Raw genomic sequence first — 22979 nt, 5'->3', positions numbered from 1 at the left:
TGGAAAACCTAACATGACTTTATTGTGCTACTTTACAAGAACCAAAAAATTGATTTAATACAGCAGCCTACTTGCAATCCCTGGCTTAAGTGAAATTCTAAGGGTAAAATCTCTCTGTCTAGCATGCGTAATGCCCTGATCACCGGAGCTATGAGCTCTGCATGGGAAATACTGTATGACTTGATAACAATCATTACAGAAAATGTGTGTGCATCGCTTAACAGAAAAATCTGGTTCTTAGAGCTGTAGTTTAAATTCTCTCTCCTAAAAGAGCAAAATAGCTTAACAAATCTTCCCTCAGCCATGCTGCTCACTTGCTGCTGGTTTCTCAGAGCACTACTGTTCATCAGTGTGCTGGAAGAAAGAGAAAGCAGTTCCATGCCTAACACGAGGGGTTACATTTTCACTGCAAAAGGTTCAGTTCTGCTGCATGTGGAAGGAAGTTGAATAGTTCTAAAAAATAATTCAGATCCAATGTAAGATAGTTGCAGTTCTTCTCAGTAAAGGACATTATCACAGAATCACAGCATCATATCCAATTATATCGTTATACCCAATTTGAATACTATGAATGTAACCCTGTACTCTTAAGTGTCTGATATCAAAGTATAAAAGAATGGAATAGTCCTGAAAAGAAAATAAAGAAATGAGAAGCAGAAGTGAAGAGGAAGGAAATGGATTGTACATTCAGGTCTCAATAAATTCCCACTGATTTGTCATCCTACAGTTGTCATGAGTGGTATTCAGATAAAGGCAAAAAAAATATGGTTTTATGAAATGAGAATAAAAAGATAAAATTAAAATAGAGATAATTTGATCTCTTAGTTACCAATTGATTGCTACATTTCCAAGCACCTAGTTCTTCCATTATTACACAATAAAAAAGAACTTTCGACAAGAAAAACTAGTTATTGAATGGAGCTTTGTAGAATGAAAAATAAAAACATAAAAATTGGCATTTGATTTGCTAAGACATAGATGCCAAGGAAGCTCAAGGTGTAAATCATTCTTTACTGACCAGTGTTCTTAACAGTTCAACTTCTGGGGATGTGCTCATAACAAATATAAACTACATTAGATGGGTGCTGAGCACAGACGTATTACTAATACATTTCCATGTACTTGAACTATATTTGAATAAAGAAGTTTAATCAAGATGTTGACAGATGGAAAGAAAGGTAGTATACAGCCCTGATGGCTATACTTATTTTATTTAGAATATAACGAGAAGTCAGAACTTCTTTACCTTGTCATGGTGTTTGTTGATGAAATCCAAAAGTCTGAAGCTGGGAGCTGAGTGGATGAAGCTGCTTACCTGTTGTGGCAGCTGGATTACTGCATTTCACCCCGATACCCATTTATGTGCCCCTGCCCTTCTGTACCCCTACACTTCCCCTTGGTACATACAAATGTTTACATTTTTAGAAAGAAGTAATCTAGTGAGCACTAAACTCAGCTGGAGGTCACTGATCAGTGAAAATAAGAGAATGAACCTGATGGTGACAACACCGTCTGATGCTATTAGCCTGGGTGATGCTGCTGCTTGGCAGTGGGTTCAGAAGAGTAAACAGCATCACTGAAGCACTGTGCCACTGGGCTGGAGCACTGGCGGCAGCAGCAGCCACTTTTCAGACCGGTATTTTGCATGGATATGGTTTCCACCAATACCTCAGAAGAAATCCAGCTCTGGGTTACAGTGATGTCTTTAACTGTACAGAACTGTCTCGTTAAACCCCAGCTGAACCATCAGAACACTGAGATCAGTTTGTTTGCTTTAATTTTTTGCTTGTGTCTTAACACGTAGCACAGAAGTGACGTAGGATGCAGATCTCCCTGCTGAGTGGAGCAAGTCAAGAAGCTTCATAGTTAATGCCCAGGGCCATGTGGCTGAGGAGAGAAGGTAGGGAGACTTCTCAGAAAGAAAATGCTAGAGACATTGCTAGTGTCTGGAGGTGCCTTGCAGAGGGTCTGTGAGCCATGGTTCTTCATCATCCTCTCCATCTTGGCTGTCCAAACAGTGAGAGGGAACGCATGATGAGTTGGGGTGTTTAAACATCTGCGGCTGGGAAAAAGGTGTATGAATATGAACAAGGAAACTCCACTGCCACTCTCTGGGTAAACAACTTTGCTTTCTACAAGTAAGGGAGGAAAATCAAGAGGAGGAAGGGTAACACTTGTAGCAAAATGAGGGCTGCAAGAAAAACAATACTTAAAAATACCACACAGCTGCATATATAATTATCATTAACCACCATCAGTGCTCTGCCTGCTGCACTGAGGAATGGCAGTGTGTTCCTGACCCCATACATCCCCCCAGTGCCTCTAATACCCTGTTAAGGACTCATGCTCGCAGTGATTAAAAACGTTTGAAGGCAACCTTGATTTATTTCTTTAATTCATATGAAATAGGAAGGTTCTGAGAGAAAGTGATCAAAGATGACATTCTGGTTCAGTGGAGCAGCCCACCAAAACATCATAAGCCAGCCCCCCTTCCTGCTGAATAACCCAGCATGGTCTTCCCAGGAGCTAATACAGTCTCTTCCTGGGATGGACACTTCACTGACAACTGCTCCTCCATTTAAGCAGCTAAAAATGTTTCTGGCTATCTAAATTCAGTGGAAAACTGCATGAAAATTGCAAAGTATTTAATTAAGAATTCGGTGCCATATCTTCAAGGCTCTTAGAATTACAATAACCATAAATAAAACATGTAAGGAACAAACTACATTATGAAAATTTTTAATTCAAATGTAGCATGGCTTAAGGATGCTATTTGAGTATCTTGAAAGGCACAGCGAGGATGTTTACACTCTTCCATAGTCACATGCTTCAAGCATCAGTTGACAGTTGTCGGAAAGCTTCAAAATGGTGTGTTCACAAAGGTAGGAGTCAAAAGCCCCAGAAAATACAGTCTACTTGGAATTTTGGCTCAAATTACAGAACCTGCCCCTTCATCACAACTCTGTTCTGAAAGCAGAGGGATGTACAGACTCTTGCTTATCTGTAACTTGTTTTACAGTTCCCATTCCTGTGGTATTTGAATGCTTTTCATGGGTTTTCAGATCACACAGAACTGTGCCTTATAATGTATTTAAAACAGAAGTGATTTTTAAATAATAATAATAAAAGTTTCAGGTTATTTGCAACAGAAGAAAGGTGATTTCCTCTTGGGTGGTGTTATGGGGAGCTTTGAGATGGCTTCTCCTTAAAACAAGTATCTTTGACACACAAAAAAGTCTTTGGCTTTCAAGAGCGACATCTGGTTAGAACACAAATGAGAACTATTCACTATTTAAATCAGAGCAAATATAGACTAAGAGAAAGCAGGCAGTTTAAAAGAGACTCCATCCCTACTCACTGCATTCTTGTCGGATGGGTTCTTTTGTTATGCCTCAGTCTAGGGCCATTTCATGGTCTGTAGTAATGTCTGTAATGGTCTGTTTCCTAGTAGTGGCCTTTGATTAAGTTCCCTTCTGAATCCTAATTCCTTCAGTGTTTAAGTCAGTCCTCTAATGCTTTTGCAGAAGGTTCTGAGGAGGAAGAGATAGGGACAAGTTTTTTGCTAATGATAATTTACAGCAATAGTGCTGAGAGCAGGCAGCTCTGTGCTTCAAGAGATAACACAGCCTTGAGGGAGAGCTTTTAAATGCAGTTCAAAAATTGCTGGCCTGGGACAGTCTGGGAGGCCAGAGGGTATCATCAGCACCAAGCAGCCATTCACTCACCACCCTTCTTCCCCCTCCCCTCCAGGATGGGGAGGAGAACTGAAAGAATGTAAACTCCATGGGTTAAGAACAGTCCAATAACTAAAGTATAATATAAAACTACTACTAATAATAATAATAACTATAAGGGAAATAACAACGGGAGAGAATATAAAACTAAAAGGGAAAGGGAAAAACCAATAAACATAAGTGATGCACAATACAGTTGCTCATCACCTGCTGACCTATACCCAGCCCAACCCCAGCAGTGATCTGGGCCTTCTGGGTGACTCCCCTCAGTTTATATACTGGGCATGACGTGCTCTGCTTTTGGCTGCTTTGGGTCAGATGTCCTAGTTCTGCTTCCTCATGGCTTCCCATGCCCCTCCTCACTGGCAGAGCATGAGACTGGAAAGTCTTTTATCAGGGTAAGCACTACTGAGCATCAGTGTGTTATCAGCACACAACTAAAACATCAGTGTGTTATCAGCATTGTTCCCAGGCTAAAGTCAAAACCACTGCACCAGCTATTAGGAAGAAGAAAAAAACCTCAACTGTTACAGCTGAAACCATGCCAGGTATTTAACTCTATCTCTTTTATACCTGCAAACCACTGAAAGGAAGCATTTTTGTATCAGTCTACACAACCTTCAATTTATCTTTAAAGTCTCCAAATAAGCATGTATTGGTTTAAATCCCAGAGGCCTATAGCATGTTTTCAAACCTAACAGGGTGAGGAATTTAAAGTGTATTAGGAATAAAGACAAGACTTACCTGATTAGTTAAGAGGGCTCCTTTGATGTTTGTATCTTCCCAAGTTTCTCTGTAATTAAGAACTGGCAAAACAAACTTGCTAATAGAACCACTTAGCATTAGTACTACAGCAGTATTTAGTGGGCATAATCAGCTATCACTGCTTTGTACTGAGCATTTCATGACCATGTAATGATCATCCAGGCAGCCAAGTGCCGATATTGCTGGAGCGTTCTCATGTGCTCTTGCAGTTCTACAGTACGGCCTTGGCTCAGCCGGTCTTCTATTTACCATACCAGTTTTCGTGCCCTAGATAAAGACAACCCTCCTTATTACTTCACTATTATCTATGTAATTCATTGATCACAAGCAGAGGTTGCTCGTGTATTCACTCAAGCTCTTGTGGTAGCCATAGGGGCAGCAGGTAATCTTTGGCGGCTTCCAACTTGGCCAATGCAGGTAGCAACACTTGGGAGGCAGGAAGAGAGTGCAGCAGCAGAGAATGAGAGTAAGTAGCATGCTTACACCTTTTTTCATGTGATCAGGGTAGTGCTATGGTGATCCAGGGGACAAACCTCAGTGGAATCTATGTGCTCTCAGAGAGGAGAAGGTGCATGGAGGTGCAATCCTCTGCTAGGGACCCAAGCAAACTTGTACAGTCATCCTTTACATGTTATCATTGTAAGGGACTTCTCAACACCTGCTTCCTTGCTCTTGCCCTCTCAGGTTGCAATGGGCTGCAGCTGAAACAATCAAGATGAACTGTGGCAGTGGCAGGTATTCTAGGAGCAGCACAATAGGGCTGAAAGCTTGATCTAGTGTTTTTCTGCTGTTCTCTTTCTGTTTGTCTATGCTTGAACAGGGGAAGTCTTTTCTGACTGTTTCAAAAACCTTATCAAGCCTTGTATGATATCTATAAGAGGTCACCATCTGGAGATGATAGTATATAAAGACATAGAAGCTATGTTAAGTTAGATGGGATGTGGTTACTGGTTCAGTGGAAAGCCCATCAGAGCAGTGCTCTGGAGTCTGTCCAAGCTTCACTTTACTGGTGAGTCTGAATATTCTTACTTAGACCTGGGTTGTCTTGAATGTTTTGGATCCTTTTTGGGGGCAGTGGTTGCTTTGCAAAGTAAAGGAGGCTGCATAGACTGATGATGCATGGTCAAGTATCTCCAGTTTGAACAGTGGGAGCCAGGGGCTGTTTGGGCTTCTTGAGTCTGCCATGTGTGGTGAAAAAACATCTCGCAATCATCTCAGTTCATTCACATTCAGGCTCTCCTGTACCCTAGGCCTTATGGAGTAAGTTTTGTTAGGTTTAAGGTTATAATCTGAATGAATGAATGAATGAATGAATGAATGAATGAATGAATGAATGAATATGCTGTAAATCTCCTCAGCTGATATTTATCACCAGTACTTTCTTCAAAATAATCTGAGGATATGTGAAATGTCTTGAAAATCTTAATGTGTTTTGGCAGAAATGGTATTCTCTGCCAAAGGAAATGCAGTATGTGTCACACAATAGGGTGAAGGGTCAGGGATGCAGTAATGGGTTAGTGAACAATTATTGCTAGAAGCTGGCCAGAAGACAAAATATATGTTAATAGTTAGATTGTTATTTCCAGTTTCATTTAATGGATTGCTTATGGTTTCTGTTTCATTGTAGAAGCTCTTCTGCAATGATCCTGTTTCCCCCATGAGCTCTGGGAGGCTGGAAGGCCCTACAATAGTGGGAGCCTAGGAATGATGAGGCTTGGGACCCACCAGAACTGATCTTGGATCATGGCTAATTTACTTAATTTCAATTAAGTATGAAACCAGCAGTGAGTTAGCAATCAGTGTGAAGTTAGGAGCCTCAGTTCTTTGTTGTATCTAAACTTACATCGCATTGCTCCTTGTTTCTGGATCAACTTCATGTTTGAACACAGAAGAAGTTTGCTTTGATATGTGAAACAAGTTGGTTTTGACCCATAGACTGTGTGTGTGAAACTTAGTTTCCTCCCAACAGCCCTTTGTCCTCTGTAATACTCCAATGAGCCAAAAGTCTGGCAAACTAGATCCTAGGTTTACATGTGTGCTGATCAGTCAGCCAGTTGCTAACAGCACTCCTAGCAGCTGAGCTTTGCCTGTTTTTCTTTCAGTTGCAACACTAATTTTGGTCTCCTTCCTCATCCTGCTGCCAATTCTTACTACAGCTATGAGAATATAGTCATCTTTGAGACTTAAGCACCTGGTAATTGGCCATGGGGTGAAAAAGAAGTGACCGGTGCAGAAGGAATCGCAGGCAGATGATCAGAGAGTATAATCAAAACCATGTTATTTTCTTAGGAAACCTGCTAAAATTGAGTAATTTGAATATAAACCACAAAACACCATGAATTGGACTTCAGCAGTTTTCTGGCTCCTTTGCGCTGTGCCAGAAATTTGAGTTGCCATTTGGAGGTCCCGCTTCCATAGGGACATATTTTACATGGCCTCTGGCCAGCATCACAGCTCTGGGGCATATTTTGTTGAGATGGGTCCACACTGAGGGTCTGTGAGAGCTGAGTGACTCGGCTGTTCAGTCCTCTGGCTCTTGAATCACCACAAGACCTTGTGTCAGAGTGGGGATGCTGTAAAAGCAATGTATTTCCTCTTCCTGTACACCAAGTGCTGCAATATATACAGAGCCCTAAGTAAATCATCTAGGATGCATAGCTATAAATTACAGCCACACACACACTCTAACAGGTTTTTAAGAACAACAAAGCCTCACCACATAGTTCTCCTGTATTCCTTAGTAACTCTGTAAGACTCCCTCTGTTCATGACTCTTTCTGTTATTGTTGGAAGATTAAACCTTCTCAAAGTACATCATCATAAGGATGGAATCTGTCCAGTGACTACTTAAGTCAGAGAAAGCCTCTTTGCTGCCTGAACCAGCTTGTTGCAGCTGTGATCAAGAAGTGCCTTGTGTACATTTATTTGTTTGTTATCCAGTACTGTATTTAATATTGAGGCACTCTGCTAATCTCTTCAGTGATATTTTTCCAAACTGAAATTAGATAAACAGAGGAAAAAAAGGTCAGCAAGAGTCCCCTATTTTATCAGCACAGATAAGACAGCCTTATATGAATGTTATCAGATGTCCAACATAACTTGGTTACCTCAGTATTGGCAACCAGAGGTATTTCCTGCTGCAAGGATTAACTTATATTGCTTGTGTTATTTCTATAATATATGCTCTTTGATAGGCATTACTGTGAAAAGGATGGACTTGTGCTTCAACCACATAACCAGAAGTTGGGATGTCCAGGCTTTTTCCTCTGACGGTATCATGGATGTCATCAAACTTGCCTAAGTACTTTGTGGACATCTGTCTGCCCCCACCCTTTTTTCTTCCTTATCCTCTGTACAGCATTGCTCAGAAGGGAAAAATAGGAGAAAGTTAATCTGATTGTTAGCAGGTACAGACAATGAAGCAACTGTCAGCAGACAGACTGCAGTCGTTGCTGTGTGGAGGCCCAGAGGTGCTTCCTCCTTACCTGGTTGTACACCTGAGGGATGCCTCCACCGCACAGCTTGGGATAGAAACCATCCCTGTAGCATGCTTCCTGCTGATGCGTGGGGGACTAGAAGACAAGCCAAACAGGAAGGGGTGTGTGTGTGTGTGTGTATACATATATATATATATATATATAGTGTATCCTTTAGGAGAAAAGAAGCCTTCTGACCTGTTTCAGACAAACATCTGGAGAACCAGAAGCAGTCTTCTCAGGGGCGGAGGGGACCTTTGCTATCTCTGGGTCCTCAGAAGTACAGCAAGGAAGTACAGGGAAGAACAGGTGGGAGGAGCTGACCAGTGCTTTTAGAAGATGATTAAAGGTTAAAGGGTTTTATTTTGCTAAAAATCTCGTAAGATACAGAGTTTAATGTATGACTAAAGGGAACTAATGGGACAGAAGCTTGAAACAGCACAGGCTGGAAAGACGCTGGAGCTGTATCAGCATCTGCCTGTGATGTACAGCTCTGCTTGTGTTCTCGGGCTAGCTTGTACGTGTCTCAGTTCATGAATCCTGTGTCCCAACAGGGTCACCAGTGTTGTGTGCACTGCCATGTGAATTCCCATGTAGGCTTCAGGAAGAGGCACAGACCCCTGGAGAGGAGGGGGTTCTGGTGGCCATTTCCCTCCACAAAACCTCCATGGGGAGGCCAAAGGAGTTGTGTCCCCTGGTATGCAAAAGCATGTGACCACGGAACTTGGGGGGGAGTGGGAGGCAGGCAGGGCAGCAGGTAAAGGCATCGGGCTCCAGGAAGTCAGGTAAGTTAGATAGAGATGTCTGAAGCAGACATCTACAGTAACTTGTGAGACAGCCTTATCTCGAGGCAGGCAGATCTGCCTGCAGGCCAGGTCTCTCTTTTATGCTATGCCAAGTTCCTACTGTGAAGTTCAAGCTTTGCAAAGGTCGGTTGATCCCCAGCCACATGGGAGCTGCTGAGCAAAGGGCCATGGGAGAGCACTGAAGGCTCTCTTGCCCAAAAGACTTAATGTATACTGAACACAGAGGGTTCTTCTCCACCTCATCGACTGTCCATTTATCATACAGAAGCAGTAAGTGATACCAGGCTTCTTTTTAAAAATGCAGCCCATGGTTATAAACTGCTGTTTCAGTTTTATATTGTTTCAGTTCTATTTCATCATCACAGATACTTCAGGCAAAGCCCATACTTGCAGAAGTAAGCTACCTCTCTGTGCCTATGAAGAACACTTTAATACTGAAGTGCATCACACGTCAGAGATGTACAGATACTTGTCAGGCAGAGAAAAATGCAACAGCACTGGCGAGATGAAAAGCTAAGCTATTGGAGATCAAAACTGTACCTCTTTAGTTTCCCTTTAAAGGGATGTGAAATGTAGCTCTACCTGCACACACACAAATGAATCCTGTTTGATTCATGCAAGAGGGTGTGTTTATTTTGTATAGTTAGAACTCATCACATTACTTTGCAGGGCATATGCAATGGGCACAATTCATGTGATTTGCTTAGATAAGGCTCCATGGAAGACTCACAGAAGCATGACTCGATGCTGACTAGAAAGCATTTAGTTTGCTAAGAGTGGACTGCTAAAAGGAAACAGAAATTCAGGTGGAACAGGATATAATTGCTGCAGGTACTTTAAAACCACCAGATCACTTTTCAGATGAGTCCTATGTAGCTAGCAACATAACAGATCTGCCTGCTGGAAGGGGCAAGACATAAAAAACTTGTTTCTTAAGTCTCTCATGTGACATGGTAAGAACAAGCCCTACTGCCTGCGGAGGAAAGACAAAGCAGTCTGCATACCCAAACTGTTGATCAGCCTGCTGGCATTTAAGTCCTGTTGTTCTTGCTCTTCCTCCCTCCATTTTACGATCTGTTTTTGCTCTTGTGCAGGAGGCTAAGTCCCACCAGGGAGCCCCCTGCACAATACAGTGATGTAAGAATGTGCCTAGCGTTATTGTGTGGACCAAACTGAAAACTTGCAACAGCATTGCAGGTTAAATACGAATATTGCCTAAGGTTCAGTTGCTGAGATCTGCTGTTTTTCTTTTATTTGGTTATTCTTAACAGAAAAACCAGGCAACTGCATATGAAAGTTTCAAGACCAAGAGCCATATTCACTCCTAGTGTTAGGGCCCTAACCTGCCTCTTTAAACTCAAGGGAGAGAGGCTCTCTCTTTATGACTAGCACCCCTAAATCATTGCCAGGAGAGGTGGCAGGCACATAGAGCTGCCTGCCCCAAATGCCCAGCATTACACTGTTGTGCTTGTGTGTTTTGGTTCAAAGACAACGGATCAGATCTACTTGCGTTGACTACTGTTGCAACGCTGAGAACATGAAGTAGTAGTCCTGACAGGTAGGGATTTGTTCCTAGTGTTTTGGTTTTGACATGGCCAGATCTTAACAGAGGAAGAAAAGGACTTTCCCAGGTGGGAAACTTCCTGTTCAAGACACCTCCAAGCAAGTACCACAATATTCTGCTTCCTAGTTTCCCATTTCCTCCTTTTTGAGAGGGTACCCTTTCAATAAGTCAGTCATTCCATCCCACAGCCAATGCTTTCACCAAGTAGGAATTATTCAGCTCTGAAGTTTCTGCCTAAATCCTCCTTTACAATTGCTTTGCCTGCCCTCTGAATCTCCTTCTACTCGTCATGCAGCTCTGGCAACTGTGTGCTCAGAACCAAGCACAGCATTAGCACAGCTGTAGGAGATTCCTACAGCTCAAACTACATTATACTGATCTAAGCCACTGTGGCTTCATATCTCACTGTTGGTACTTCTCAACTCTACAGTTTTCTGTCTTTCTGAATACCAGTAGTCTAATTTTTATCTTCAGTTGTTGTATATGAGCTCAAATACAATTAGATATGTACTCATATTGTCTAAACACTACCTATGGCTTTCTTCCTCCTCTGTGGGCCAGGTAAATACAAATTACAGTTTACCCTCTACATCAGGACATTAGATGGAGTATAAACAAAAAGTGTTCACTTAGTTGTCAGTGTTTATGGCTAATCACTAACCCTAATCACTGCTAACGTCCTTCACCTTGTAAATGCCTGTATCAAACACCTTACCCTTTAGTAAGGTGTTTGATACAGAAAATTTACATCTTTGCTACCAGATGATGTCTTTAGAATCTTCTCAAAGTATTTGCAACCATCAGCAGAACAAGTACCTTTTCCCTGGTGCTCTATCACTTATCTGAATAATTACCAGAACTATAGCAAGTCCATTAGCTGATTCCCTTGCTGACCCGTACAGTAGATTATCTGGACTCCTCCTGTGCTGCAGTAAGCTCACATTTCACAAATATTTTCTTACTTGCCTTTTATCAGCTACTGCATTTCATCCTTATTGATTTTCAACTGCCCCTCATTCCAAGTGTTTTTAACTAGATTTCCTCCATTTCAGAGTTATCAATCTCAATTCAGTGCTCCTGTATTAATAGGCCTTTTTGTATTCCTTTCCCCCCAGACACGTTTGTGAAAGCTCTTCTTTCCTTATCGTGCTGGCTGTGGTTAATTTATTGTTGTCAATACCCTTAGCTTTATTCTCTGAAGCTTATTTGCAGTTTCTTCAGTGTAAGGCTGCCTTGCCACTTTCTGCTGCATGTAATGAAACTACAGAGCACAGGGTTACTATGATATTTAAGACAGAATTGTAATGCTTTCTCAGGCTTGTTTCCCTTTTTCCTCTCTTCTCTGCTACTAGCTTGTATTTTGAGATCCCCCTGTGCTGCTACCATCACCTGGAGGAAAAAGGGCAGAGAAAATTCCCTTTGCTAGATACTGGGCTGCTTCCTTTGCTGGGGTAGTGGAGGGTTTTTCTCTTGCATGCAGCCAGTCTCAAGTGCTGCTGCCTGAGGATTAATCCAGGATCTCTTGGAAACCAAAACTTCAAATCATTCTTCAAATTAATTGTTGGTACCACACCACAGGAATTTCAGTGACTCATAAATCCTGTTATTTCAAAGTAAGGGAAGTACTTGAAAATATCACATGGAGCTTGAATGTTCTAGCCCATTTCACAGACCATGTTGTACTAATCGGGACACGTTACACCTCTTTGCTTGGATATTCATCTCCTGTTTCCTGTTCTAAAATGAAGTACAGTAAGTGAGATCTGTGAGTTTGCTGCCACCTTACTGTGTTTTTATATGCCAGACCAGAATATTATGACTTTCTGGAAAGCAGCCATATGTCAAACAAAAAAGCAGTCGCAAAAAGGAAAAGTTAAGAAAAATGAAAGGATTGTAGCTAAAAGGAAGATATTATTTAGCTACCTTTGTACTTGCAAGCAACTTTGATATCAAATACACCAAAAGCAGAACAGGATGAACAGCAGAACAGCAACAAAAAAGGAAATTTAGTACAAATATTGGGAAAGATTGCTTTGATCTACTGACAAATTGTTGCTTATTTTCTGAAGCTTAGTAAGCCCACTAGAACAATACCATTTCTTCCTGTTCTATCCTATCCTTATTGCTACTTCTGCAGCCAAATACACAGCTTGCTTTTTGCTAGCTAAGTTGCATCACACTGCTCTCTGCCATCTTTTGAGATGGTCAGAAGCCCATTTGGGATGAAACACTGACTCTCAGTATCTCTGCAATACTGATTTTTTTTTTTTTTTTTCTTTTCTGAGGGTGAGAAAAAAGATGCATTTTAAAAAACAAACCTAAATTGGGAGTACCTCCCTTGTTGTGAGGGTGCTGAGGCGCTGGCACAGGTTGCCCAGAGAAGCTGTGGCTGCCCCATCCCTGGCAGTGTTCAAGGCCAGGCTGGACTGGGGCCTGGAGCAACCTGCTCTAGTGGAAGGTGTCTCTGCCTGTGGCAGGGGGTTGGAACTGGATGAGCTTTAAGGTCCTTTCCAACACAAACCATTCTATGATTCTATTTCTTAATTGCAGTGTGACACAAGACTTCAAAGTTATCTTCTCTGCTGTAGGTTAGAATCATGTTTGAGAAGATCTGGCAGTGTTCTTTTGGGCATGTACAGTAGATTATCCAGATTTTTCATGTTCTTACAATTTTTAAGTTCTTCCATTTAAAAAAGCTCTTGCACATTTTTGAGCCTTGAAAGCTCTTGGCACAGCTTAACAGCAATGGCCTACTGAGCTACTCTGAAGAAAGACCAAAGGCTTCAGTTCATCACTTCAAAAGCAAACTACTTTAAGCTCCTGTGTAACAAAGCAGCAGCAGTGAGGTACAGCAGCTCAAAAACCTTGCAGCAGCCTTACGCATAAAGACACTTCAACTTAGCCTGGGCATTCACCAGAGGTGAGTCTGTCCTTAACTGGGACTTAAGACTGTTGCTCTGTTAAAGTAGTCATTCAAGAGAATGGTCATTAGGAATAAAAGATCAGGAGAAAAAGCACAGGTGACTTCAAAATTATTACTACTTTACACGTAAGGCAAAACCATTCACAGTCCTCTAAAACATGCCAAGGGATCCTTCAGGTTTATTAGCAACGCTTAATTCTGTACTTTTACCCTAAAATATACTCTTGCCAGGTTAGAATGCTGTTTTAATGTAACAAAAATTATAGGAACTTTAAAAGTCATGGTAGCTGGGTTGGAGAATCACTAAAGCTTCACGAATGAAACAGGGGAAAGTGTATATAGCGTGTAATAGGATGAGTTCATGGAGTGATGGAATTCATCTGACAAGCCACAAATGTATTTGTTTGTTGTTAAACTCCCTTTTGTAAACATTTATTTAACAACTTCTGTAAAGAGATGGGATATATGCAAATACAGATTTTGGTATGGTCCTCAGTTCCTGTGTCAAAATCCAGGTAAGCTGAGTGAGCCCTGACAGATGTACCTGTCTTAGTTTGCTCTGGACATCTCACTTGGAAACACATTCCATAAGAATTAAATGGAACTCTGGGCTACTGTACCAGTATTTTGTTTGTGAGCTGCAGGAAGCCTGCCCTGGGTCACTACCAACAATAATAAAAACCAGATGCTTTATTTCATTTACAAAACAATCACCAGAAAAATTCATATAAACAAACCAGTATTATAACATAACATCTACACTGAGCATGTGGACTGAGGCACCTGGATTTCTATGACACCTGCAGCACCCACACATGGCCTATCATTCTAAAAGTTAAATTCATTCACACTATCTTAGCATTATGGACCTTTGGTAGGAAGCACAGATATAGCAAAGTCTTAAGTAGGACTACAGGGTCCATAGCAAGAACTGAAAAGTTATCTATCTTCAAGTGTTAAAGGGACAATCAATTTATTTATGTAGATCCTGGAGTAAACTTTTGCTTTTCTCTTGAGGTTTAGTAATTTTAAACCACTACTGGGAGGGCCCTGGTCAAGAACAAATGTTCTCTTCACCTGGCTTTGTACCCTCTCTAGAAAATTTCTGACCCCTGCTTTACAGCATCTAGGCAAAATATCACTAAAGCCAATATACACACCCATCAATTTTGACAGAATTTTGTTTTCTGGTTCTCAATTCACATACATGTAGTGCATGATTTTACAATTGCTTGCAAAGTTTGATCAAAGAGGTGCCAAAACAGCAAACCACAAGCTCCTTATTCATGATGAATGGTTTCAAGGCTGCCCTCCCCTAACTGTATTACACTAATGTGTGCATTATGACCTGAAGCAGAACAGCTAACACTAGCTGAACTAGATCAGCTGGGACAGGTAACGGACTCCTGGGTGAGAGGAAGATGTAGCTGGGTAGAGACCACATAGGAGCCCTCTCTCCAAACACAGTTGTCAAAAGCTGCACCAAGTAAGAGGCAAATGACAAAGTGGTCCAACAACAAGCAGTCTGGCAGTGCAGCTGTTTCTTTCTAGCATTCTATCCACAGTAGACTCCGAATATCTAACCAAAGCACTCACACTTTTGACAAAGCCTTCTTAATATAGTTTTTGACCAGAATTTCACAGTACAGAATATAAAAGGGAACTTAAAATGTTCATTAGTTCATTTCTTGGAACATAAAAGGTACATTCCAAAATAACCAAGAAACTATAAAATAGTGTTGTAATGTTTGTACCTTTGAGTTTATCACTGCAGAAGACATGGAGAAGAAACAAAAACTCAAGTTTGTTTTCAGCTGGATTTACTCTATTTCATTATTCAATCACAAAGCGGTGGAGTGAGGTATCGGAGAAGTAACAAAACCATGTTATTTCAGAATAAACTTTAAAAGTTCTAAATATTTAAGAGTTCTAATGGTGGTGGCTTAAGAGGAATCTTTCCAATTGTAAACTTTTTTGCTTCAAATTGTTTCAAGTCTTCAGCTGACAGTTCGCTCTTTGGTGTAAATAACTTTTCTGATGAAGTATTGTTTGTGACTGCAGAAGGCGCTGACATTAAGGTCTGTCCAGAGTCACTGGCAGTCTGTCCAAATAGAGTACTGCCTGAATGGGAGGGAGAAGTTGCTACTGGTGCACTAAAATCTCCAAAGACTTTAGGTGGAGTGATGTTTGAAGAGCTCACAGCAGAAGTAGTGCCAAACCCTGAAAACCCAGAAGTTCCAAAACCACTAGTTTTTTCAGAAGTTTTAAATGAGAAGGAGGCTGCAGTCGGAGCTGCTGGGCTGCCAAAACCAGCAGATTGGGATACACTAAGAGAGGATGTCGCACCAAATGCAGGAGGATTACAACCACCAGAAGAGCTCCCAAAAGCAGAGGTGTTTCCAGACGATGCATTGACGAGACTGGAACTTGTTTTAAAGGAGAAACTGCTAACACTGCTACTGCTGCTGATCACAGGAAAGCCTGCAATTATGAAGTTGATACAAAAAAATGTTAGAATGAGCACATCTGTGGAACTAACCACTGCTGTATTTCAATAATGCAGAAGAAAAACTCAATGTTTAACTGCTGGCTCTTAAAGCGGGGACTTACTTGACAACCCAAAGCTCAACGACTGCTGTCCTCCAAATCCAAAGGCAGGCAACGATTGAGTGACTGTGTTCTTTAGTTCGGATAGCTTAAAAAATTACAAATATATAAATGAAAATAAGATTCCAAAACAGGGAAATGTCTTTCAATGAATACTTGAAGCAAAAATATAGTTGCCTAGTCCAACTTAATACAACTTAGACACTGAAGACTTCCATCACAATTGCATGCTCTTGCAGCGATCAACAAAATGCTCTGTGCCTATACACTATTCTAAAACTCTCCAGAAACACAAACATATTACAGTTTATAGACTTTTCTGTCAGACAGTGACTCAAACACCAATTTGAGCTCTTGTTCCCATCTTTTACGTATTTCAGTGAGTGTTTTATGACCGTATATCATTGCTTTGATTTACCTTGTTCTCTCACCTTGCTTCTTTCACCTTCAGCATTAAAAATACCAGGGCAGTATGATCATACTATTGAAACTTCAGGCACATCCTGCATATTCCACTTAAATCAACTTATTCTGTCTCCCTGGCCACTTAATACTGCCTTTAACCCCAGGATTCTCTTCTGACACATCTAGATTCATGAGAGTGTTATCACCTTCTCAGGACCAATGACTCTTTGTATCTCTGAATTTTACCCAGTTTCTCTCCCACCTAGCTTATCAATTTCTCATTCTCGCATTACCAAAATGCTCTATTTCTCCTAAGATGGCCTGGAGGACAATTCTGGTCTGGTCTGCTGATTATACCTTAGAATAGTCAAAATCAGCACATGGAAAAAATGGTGGGGTGGATATTAGCCTCTTACTGTACATCTACATGATCAGATCCCAACCTTAAGCTATGGTTGCTTTCATATGGCTTGCAATGATAGTATTTCAAACCTGGGGATGCAGCTGCTGCCTTGCTAACATGGAACCCTCCTGACTCACCGTTTTCCCTAGTTAACTAAAGGGTTTTACAATACCTGCCTGAAATTCATGAATTTCATAACTCCAGAGAAAGGTGGAGTTAAGACCCAAAACTGCATTCACAGACTTTCATGTTCACCTGGCTCAGGCAGTGCTAGAATATTCAGTCATGTTCCTATACCTACAAAATCACACAGATGGACAGACGGGGCAGTTTTCAAACTGCAGTTATTATTTTCTTATGTAATTCCTCCTTACACCTTTTCTACCTTCTCTAACATTTCCAGGAGCATTCTAAGATTACTGTCAAGGCCTTCATGCCACCAGTCGCCAAACAAACACTTTCACACCAAGTGCTTCTTCACGGCTACAAGTACCAGAATATAACACATCGTAGCTGACATATTCAGAACAGTTCATAGATTGACAGTGAATGTAGGAATTAGACACCGTCATGTCTCAGCTATTTAGGTGCAAACAAGGATGCCCTAGAAGAATCATGTATATGTGGTTGTAAAAGAGTATCCTGCAATCTTCAAAGCAATACCTATTACCTATTTCTATAGAGGCAGTAGAAGCATAGTTAAATACTTTGATTCTATGGAATATTTGCAAGTTTTCTTTATTAAAAACAAAGTGGCATATTCCAACTACCATGTCTTAGATATCTTTTTAGCAGAAATTAAAATGCAAATGCTAATTTGCAGGACAGTTTAGTAGGATGTGTCTAAAAAAACATGAATCTAAACCAACCACATTTGCCCAAGATGAATAAAGAGATGACATCAGGAACAGATATATTTTACCTTTCATTAGGACTTACCAAGGCTGCTTTTGTTGATGCATTTAAAACTTTCAACTGGAGCAGCCGAGTTTTCCATTGGTCTGCTAACTGTTGGACAGAATTTATCTAAAAAGGGGGAAAAGAAAAGCATGTTTTTATTAGTGGTGAAGACTTAATAAAAAAGAAAATAAAGAGTGATCTGACAACTGAACTGAAAGAAATTTTCCAGAAATTTTGTTAAGCCAAGAAGACAAGATTTTTGCTTTCCTGAAACTTCAAGGTGAGGAGCTGCAATATTTGTTATATTAACACAGAAGTCCTTTAAATTCTCTTACTATTGCCCTTAAATCAACTTTCTTTACATAGCAGTATGATTACAAAAAAAATCTTGGGCTTTCTAAATCTAAGTTCTATCACTAGCTCTATTAGGCACTTGGGAAAAAAAAACCTCAACAACAAACTACACACTAAATATGTAAGTTTTAAGTATATGTGAAGAAACTTTTCAATCCTTGCTTTATTTCTGGCCTGTATACTTATGTACTTGCTCATTAAGCTGAAGTCCTAAGATTTGCTTTAGCTGCTCCCACATTTTCAGAAAGCCCCCCACTCACTTTCATAATATTGTAATTTACACACTTTAATAGAACCAACCTTAAATTTTGCAAAGCTTAATATTTTAAGTCCTTAATTTAAATCAGCCCATTTCATGTAATCCAACTGACTAATGCACAGAATATATGCTACCAATAAATAGTGCCTGTGTTTTGATAACTATGATGAAAGTATTAAACAAGAAACTGGAATGTCTTAAAAATAACTTTCCAAGAATTCCTAACCTGAATTTCCTATATTTAAATTTATCAACACACCTTATTCAAAGCTCGGCCTAAATGAATCTTCCTTAAAAAATAAACAATAAAACATAAGAGTGCCCTAAATGCCTGTAAGAGTGGAACAAGTTATCTTTTTGCAAATAAATTCCTTAATTTTTCAAAAGAATCTTACATCACAAACATCAGTAACTCTTTTGTGTCTAGGCACATGCTGGAAGATCATGTTGCTTGGTATCAGCTCTTGCACAACAGACTGGAAAATTTAGATTCTGACCCAGCTTAAGAATAGAAACATGCTTTGTACAAGACAAGTACTTAAAACACTTTGTAACAGAACTGTATCATACAGTTTTCAACTACACATTGAGACTTGCATTTAGTGCTTCAGTGAGACCAAAAATTTCTGCTTTCTAACAGCCAGGCAGAGTGTACTGTTAAATCACTGCAGTTCATTTTAATTGAAGGTTTGTTGCTGGGTTGGGTTTTTTTTAGCTTTATCTCCTGTCTCTGAAAATGCAATTTGGATAATTCTAAACACATGAAGCAAGAGTGGTGACAACAGCAATTCCTTGTGTAATACAGAACCACGGAGAAGAGGAAAGAGTGCATTGTAGCTTGAGTTAGTTTGTACTTTCATCTATTCAGTAGCCTAATTGCTTTCCTAGCACAAAACATTAAACTCTGCTAGCTTCCTTGATATTGATGGGACTATGCTAGACGAACAATACATATAAATTTAAATACACTTATTTAAAAACATACATGTTACTTCTTCTCTAGAAATGTTTATACCACCATTAAAGAATTATCTATTTTCCACATTAATCTCCTGCAACAAAGGTATGTAAAATAACAAGATCAAATAAACTTCCCTGTGTTCTACCTACAGCACTATATAACCAGCTGTAACAATCAAACTAACAGCACATGCAGTATTAAACTTTTAAGACAGTATTCAAGTGACTACAAATAATATACAAAAGCAGGAACAAGACTAGGTCAAGGAATGTCTAGACTGAGAAAAGACCACACATTTATCTGAAACTAGCTAAAAGTCTATTGCCACCACTTCCTGTAGAGCTGATGTGTCAAGACACTAGGCCACCAGTTTTAGAAGCTCAGATCTGACAGTTTGAGCTTGTGCTGTCAGACAGAAATAGGAAGTTATGGTACAGCATACAGACTAATAGCTATTTTCGCATTCTATTTGGTGCTCAGTAATTTAAAAACATTTTGGCATTCTCATAATCTGCTAGAGTTTGGTAATTAAATGAGTCGAGATTTGCCACTCAAAGAACAGTAACAAGTCCTACCCCAAAATGTGTCTACACAAGTCAGCATTTTTAAAATACTTACATAGTTCTGAATGTTATTGTTTGCTCTGCAGTTATAATACTCCAGATGCAACTCTTCTGGCGAGAAATCTCGAAAGCCTGTAAGAAAAGGATAATCAAAAACCTCTCCAAGAAAATACTGAGGGCAGTTCCTCAATAGGTATGAAGAAATGTGCCATGGTACATTATCTGTAATAAGTCGGTCACAGCTAGGGACACAAAAAGGATGTATTATAGAACCTCAAATATGTGAATGTCCAAAACAAACTTGCCATAATCCAACATTCCTTTGTTTTACCACAAAGCCAATCATCACCTTGCAAATGGTTCTGCAGAGGTACAACAGTGTGGACAAGTGTAAGAAAAATCCTAAACAGCAGCAATACATAGCAACAGTAAAAATATTACCTGAGACATTCAGCTTTTCTTTCACTGGTGAATACGATGAAAATATCCATTGTCCTGAAGATTCCCAAGTTTCCATGTCTTTCACTACACTTTCACTAGAAAACAAAATAAAAGAAAACAAAATAAAAAAACAGATGCAGGTGAAAATATATGGTCAAAACAATACCACCAGAAGCAACTGCCTGGTTTAAATCCAAAGCCAGATTCAAATACCTGCTGCCATGAAAATTAATGAAGACAGACACTAGTTGGAATGAACAAGAGAAGTACTCAGTTGTTTGTAGGAAAAAAAAAAGCACTTATGTGGCAAGATACATAAATGTCCCTACAAAGCATTTTCTTTATCATCTGACTGCAAGTAAATCAAACAGCGCCTTCAAAGAAGAAAATAAATCCCAAAACAGGCAATGTATTTTTAGTTCTTGTATGGCAGATGATGTCACAGTATTTCCCTGAAGCTGTAAATCACAACAGAATTTAAAACCTTCTCAATACTGGTTGATTTTACAATATAGAGGAGTGTGCACACATTATTAAATAGCAAAAATCAGGGAAGAAAAAAGGGAAAGTGATGCATTCTATACAAGTTTTTGGAAAAGAATCGAAAGTGTAATAATCCAGACATTGCAAAATAGAAGCTACATCAGCAAAAGTAAATCCAAATGTAAACAAACAAGGAATGGTTGAAAAACTGAAATGGACAAGCAGATGGCTACACAGTAACAAAGATTCTAAGTATTCTGGATGTTTGTAACACAACATGCATTCATGTTTGAGAAAGTGAATAAATAACCTGTTAAGCATTTTCTTAATGTATCTTAAAATACAATGGAAAGTGGTTCCAAAACCTTGCTTCTTCAGGAAATCAGCAACACTGCTTGTTGCTTCTCATCACCTGCTCTGTAATCATCTTGAACCTCCCAGTCACTCTCAATTGACTCAAAAACAGACGCATGCGAAACCAGGTTTCAATAGTTTTACTAATGGCAGAACAATTTGTTATCTTAATTGTCAGGAAAACTAAAACAAATCGTTCACTTTCTCAGAGTGTTGTGCTTTGGTTTTTTAATGGTTGAGATGCTGTCCAAGGGGCTCCGACCCCTTCTTTTTAAGTACTGACATCTTTGTTTCCTTCCTTATCTTCCTGCCCACAACTTAAACACCATGCCACCTTAGTAATATGCAGTTGTCCAGCTGCCCAATCCAGGTTCAAAGCAAGGATTGCTTTCTTCCCACACCAGCATAACTCAAGAGAACCAAATGGAGCAATGTTTTCTATGGTTCTTTTTACACATCCCACTTTCTTCCTCACAATCATGTCCTCTACACATACTATTCCTAATAAGTCAGTAAGCTTTCAAACTGCTCATTATAAACGTTTTCAGTAAGACAGGACTATAACTTACAGAAGTCTCTCCTCTTCATCTTTGTAGCCATCAGCAATGTTTTGATTGTTCACTAATACAGAAAATCTGTTCTGTGAAAAGTCCCCATTTCCGCTGCTGCCCCCTGATGATCCAAAGCCAGAGGAGGCAGAAAGTCCTCTTCCATAATCTCTGCTGCCACCCCACACATTAGACTTAAAGGTAGATGGCTGGATAACATTGGTGTGTCTCTGGTTAGCGCTACCCCATCCTCCTCTGCTTGTACCTTCCAATTAAAAGAGAAACAAACAACAGAAATTAAAACTCATTAAGGTATTAACCAATATAACATCAACAAAAACTGTGAGTACAATTATTTTTATGCTGGCAATCAGATGCTTGAAAAGAAAATGTAGGTTATTTCCTAATGAGTTAACCTGATTATTAATTAAGCTTAACCTAGTGCATTACCCTGGTTAGTTCTGGTATCAGAAGTAAAGAATCATCACCATACCATCACCTCACGTCACCATACCAACAACACGGGGCACTGCAGAAAAGAGACTATTTCAGTTTTGCTTATGTTGTTCCATAAAGTAACTACCCCAGAAGGAAAAGAATGAATTTAACTCACAGTACCTTTACAGTAAGGGCTCCTGCCTACATTGTTACAGCTGAGGCTCTGCGCATAGCTAAGACCTCCCAAGTTAAGTTTTGAGACCCTGGACCCATTTGTGTGTGACAGACAATTCCTGATCCTCCTTCAACGGGTGATGAGCAACGGCAGCCCTGTTACTGTCCTCACACGACTGTATCCCTCTGCTCCCCATCACGTCTCTCGCGTACCAAAAGCTTCCAAAGGCGCGTATCCCATTCGAACTAAGCTACCCTTCAAAGGGTACAAGGCGCAGGTGCTGTTCCTATCAGCGAGGTTTCCGGAGTTACTGGCCTATTTCCTCCGTTACCGTGGCACAACTTGCGGTACCTCCGCCAGAACCCAACCCCACAAGCGCCCCCGCAGGCACTACCGCCGACAGCTCAGGCCAAGCACTGAGTCCCCGCACCGGGCCAGGCCGGAGGCTGCAGGCCTCTGCAGGCCGCCGCGTTCGGGAGTACCTTGGTAGGAGGTCGCGGAGGGCCCGTATCGTACGCCGCCGCGAGGATGCTCGTTCCAGCACCTCTCCCCGAAGCGGCAGCGGCCCTGCAGGAAGAACTGACAGATGGCCATGAAGGCCCCGCCGCCAAACAACGCCGCACGGACGTCAGAAGATGGCGCCGAAGGGGGAGGAGGCAGCGTCCCGGCCACCGCCCCAGGCAACTGGCGTCACAGCAGGCACGGCAGCCTCGGCGCGGTCCGAGGGAACGTGTGAGGCCCGCTGGCAGCCTGTGGGACACGTATATCGGTGCACATGGCCGTACAGGCCCGGTCTGGGGCACGAACAGCTCAGACACCGA

The 22979-nt window shown here is 40.7% G+C and overlaps 1 protein-coding gene across 3 annotated transcripts; it reads right to left on the bottom strand.

The window, feature by feature from the left end:
- Nucleotides 1-14931: 14931 nt before the first annotated feature.
- Nucleotides 14932-22856, bottom strand: NUP42 (nucleoporin 42). Of its 3 annotated transcripts, XM_062622544.1 has the most exons (7): nucleotides 22641-22852; nucleotides 21567-21810; nucleotides 20161-20255; nucleotides 19775-19851; nucleotides 17622-17708; nucleotides 15878-15962; nucleotides 14932-15748 (listed from the first exon to the last, which is right to left on the bottom strand). In XM_062622544.1, the coding sequence occupies exons 1-7, from the start codon at nucleotides 22750-22752 to the stop codon at nucleotides 15180-15182; spliced, it is 1269 nt and encodes a 422-aa protein (XP_062478528.1). In that variant the 5' UTR covers nucleotides 22753-22852; the 3' UTR covers nucleotides 14932-15179. The 3 variants fall into 3 exon arrangements, with proteins under 3 accessions (XP_062478528.1, XP_062478529.1, XP_062478530.1); XM_062622546.1 differs by lacking the exon at nucleotides 15878-15962 and having other exon boundaries at nucleotides 15598-15748; nucleotides 22641-22856; XM_062622545.1 differs by lacking the exons at nucleotides 15878-15962; nucleotides 19775-19851 and having other exon boundaries at nucleotides 22641-22854.
- Between the last annotated feature and the right edge of the window lie 123 nt (nucleotides 22857-22979).

This window comes from Pezoporus occidentalis, unplaced genomic scaffold (genome assembly GCF_034315485.1).
Source record: "Pezoporus occidentalis ecotype Australia unplaced genomic scaffold, CSIRO_AGI_Poc_V1 ctg243, whole genome shotgun sequence".
Taxonomy (NCBI): Eukaryota; Metazoa; Chordata; class Aves; order Psittaciformes; family Psittacidae; genus Pezoporus; species Pezoporus occidentalis.
This window is presented reverse-complemented; position numbering and strand designations above follow the sequence as displayed.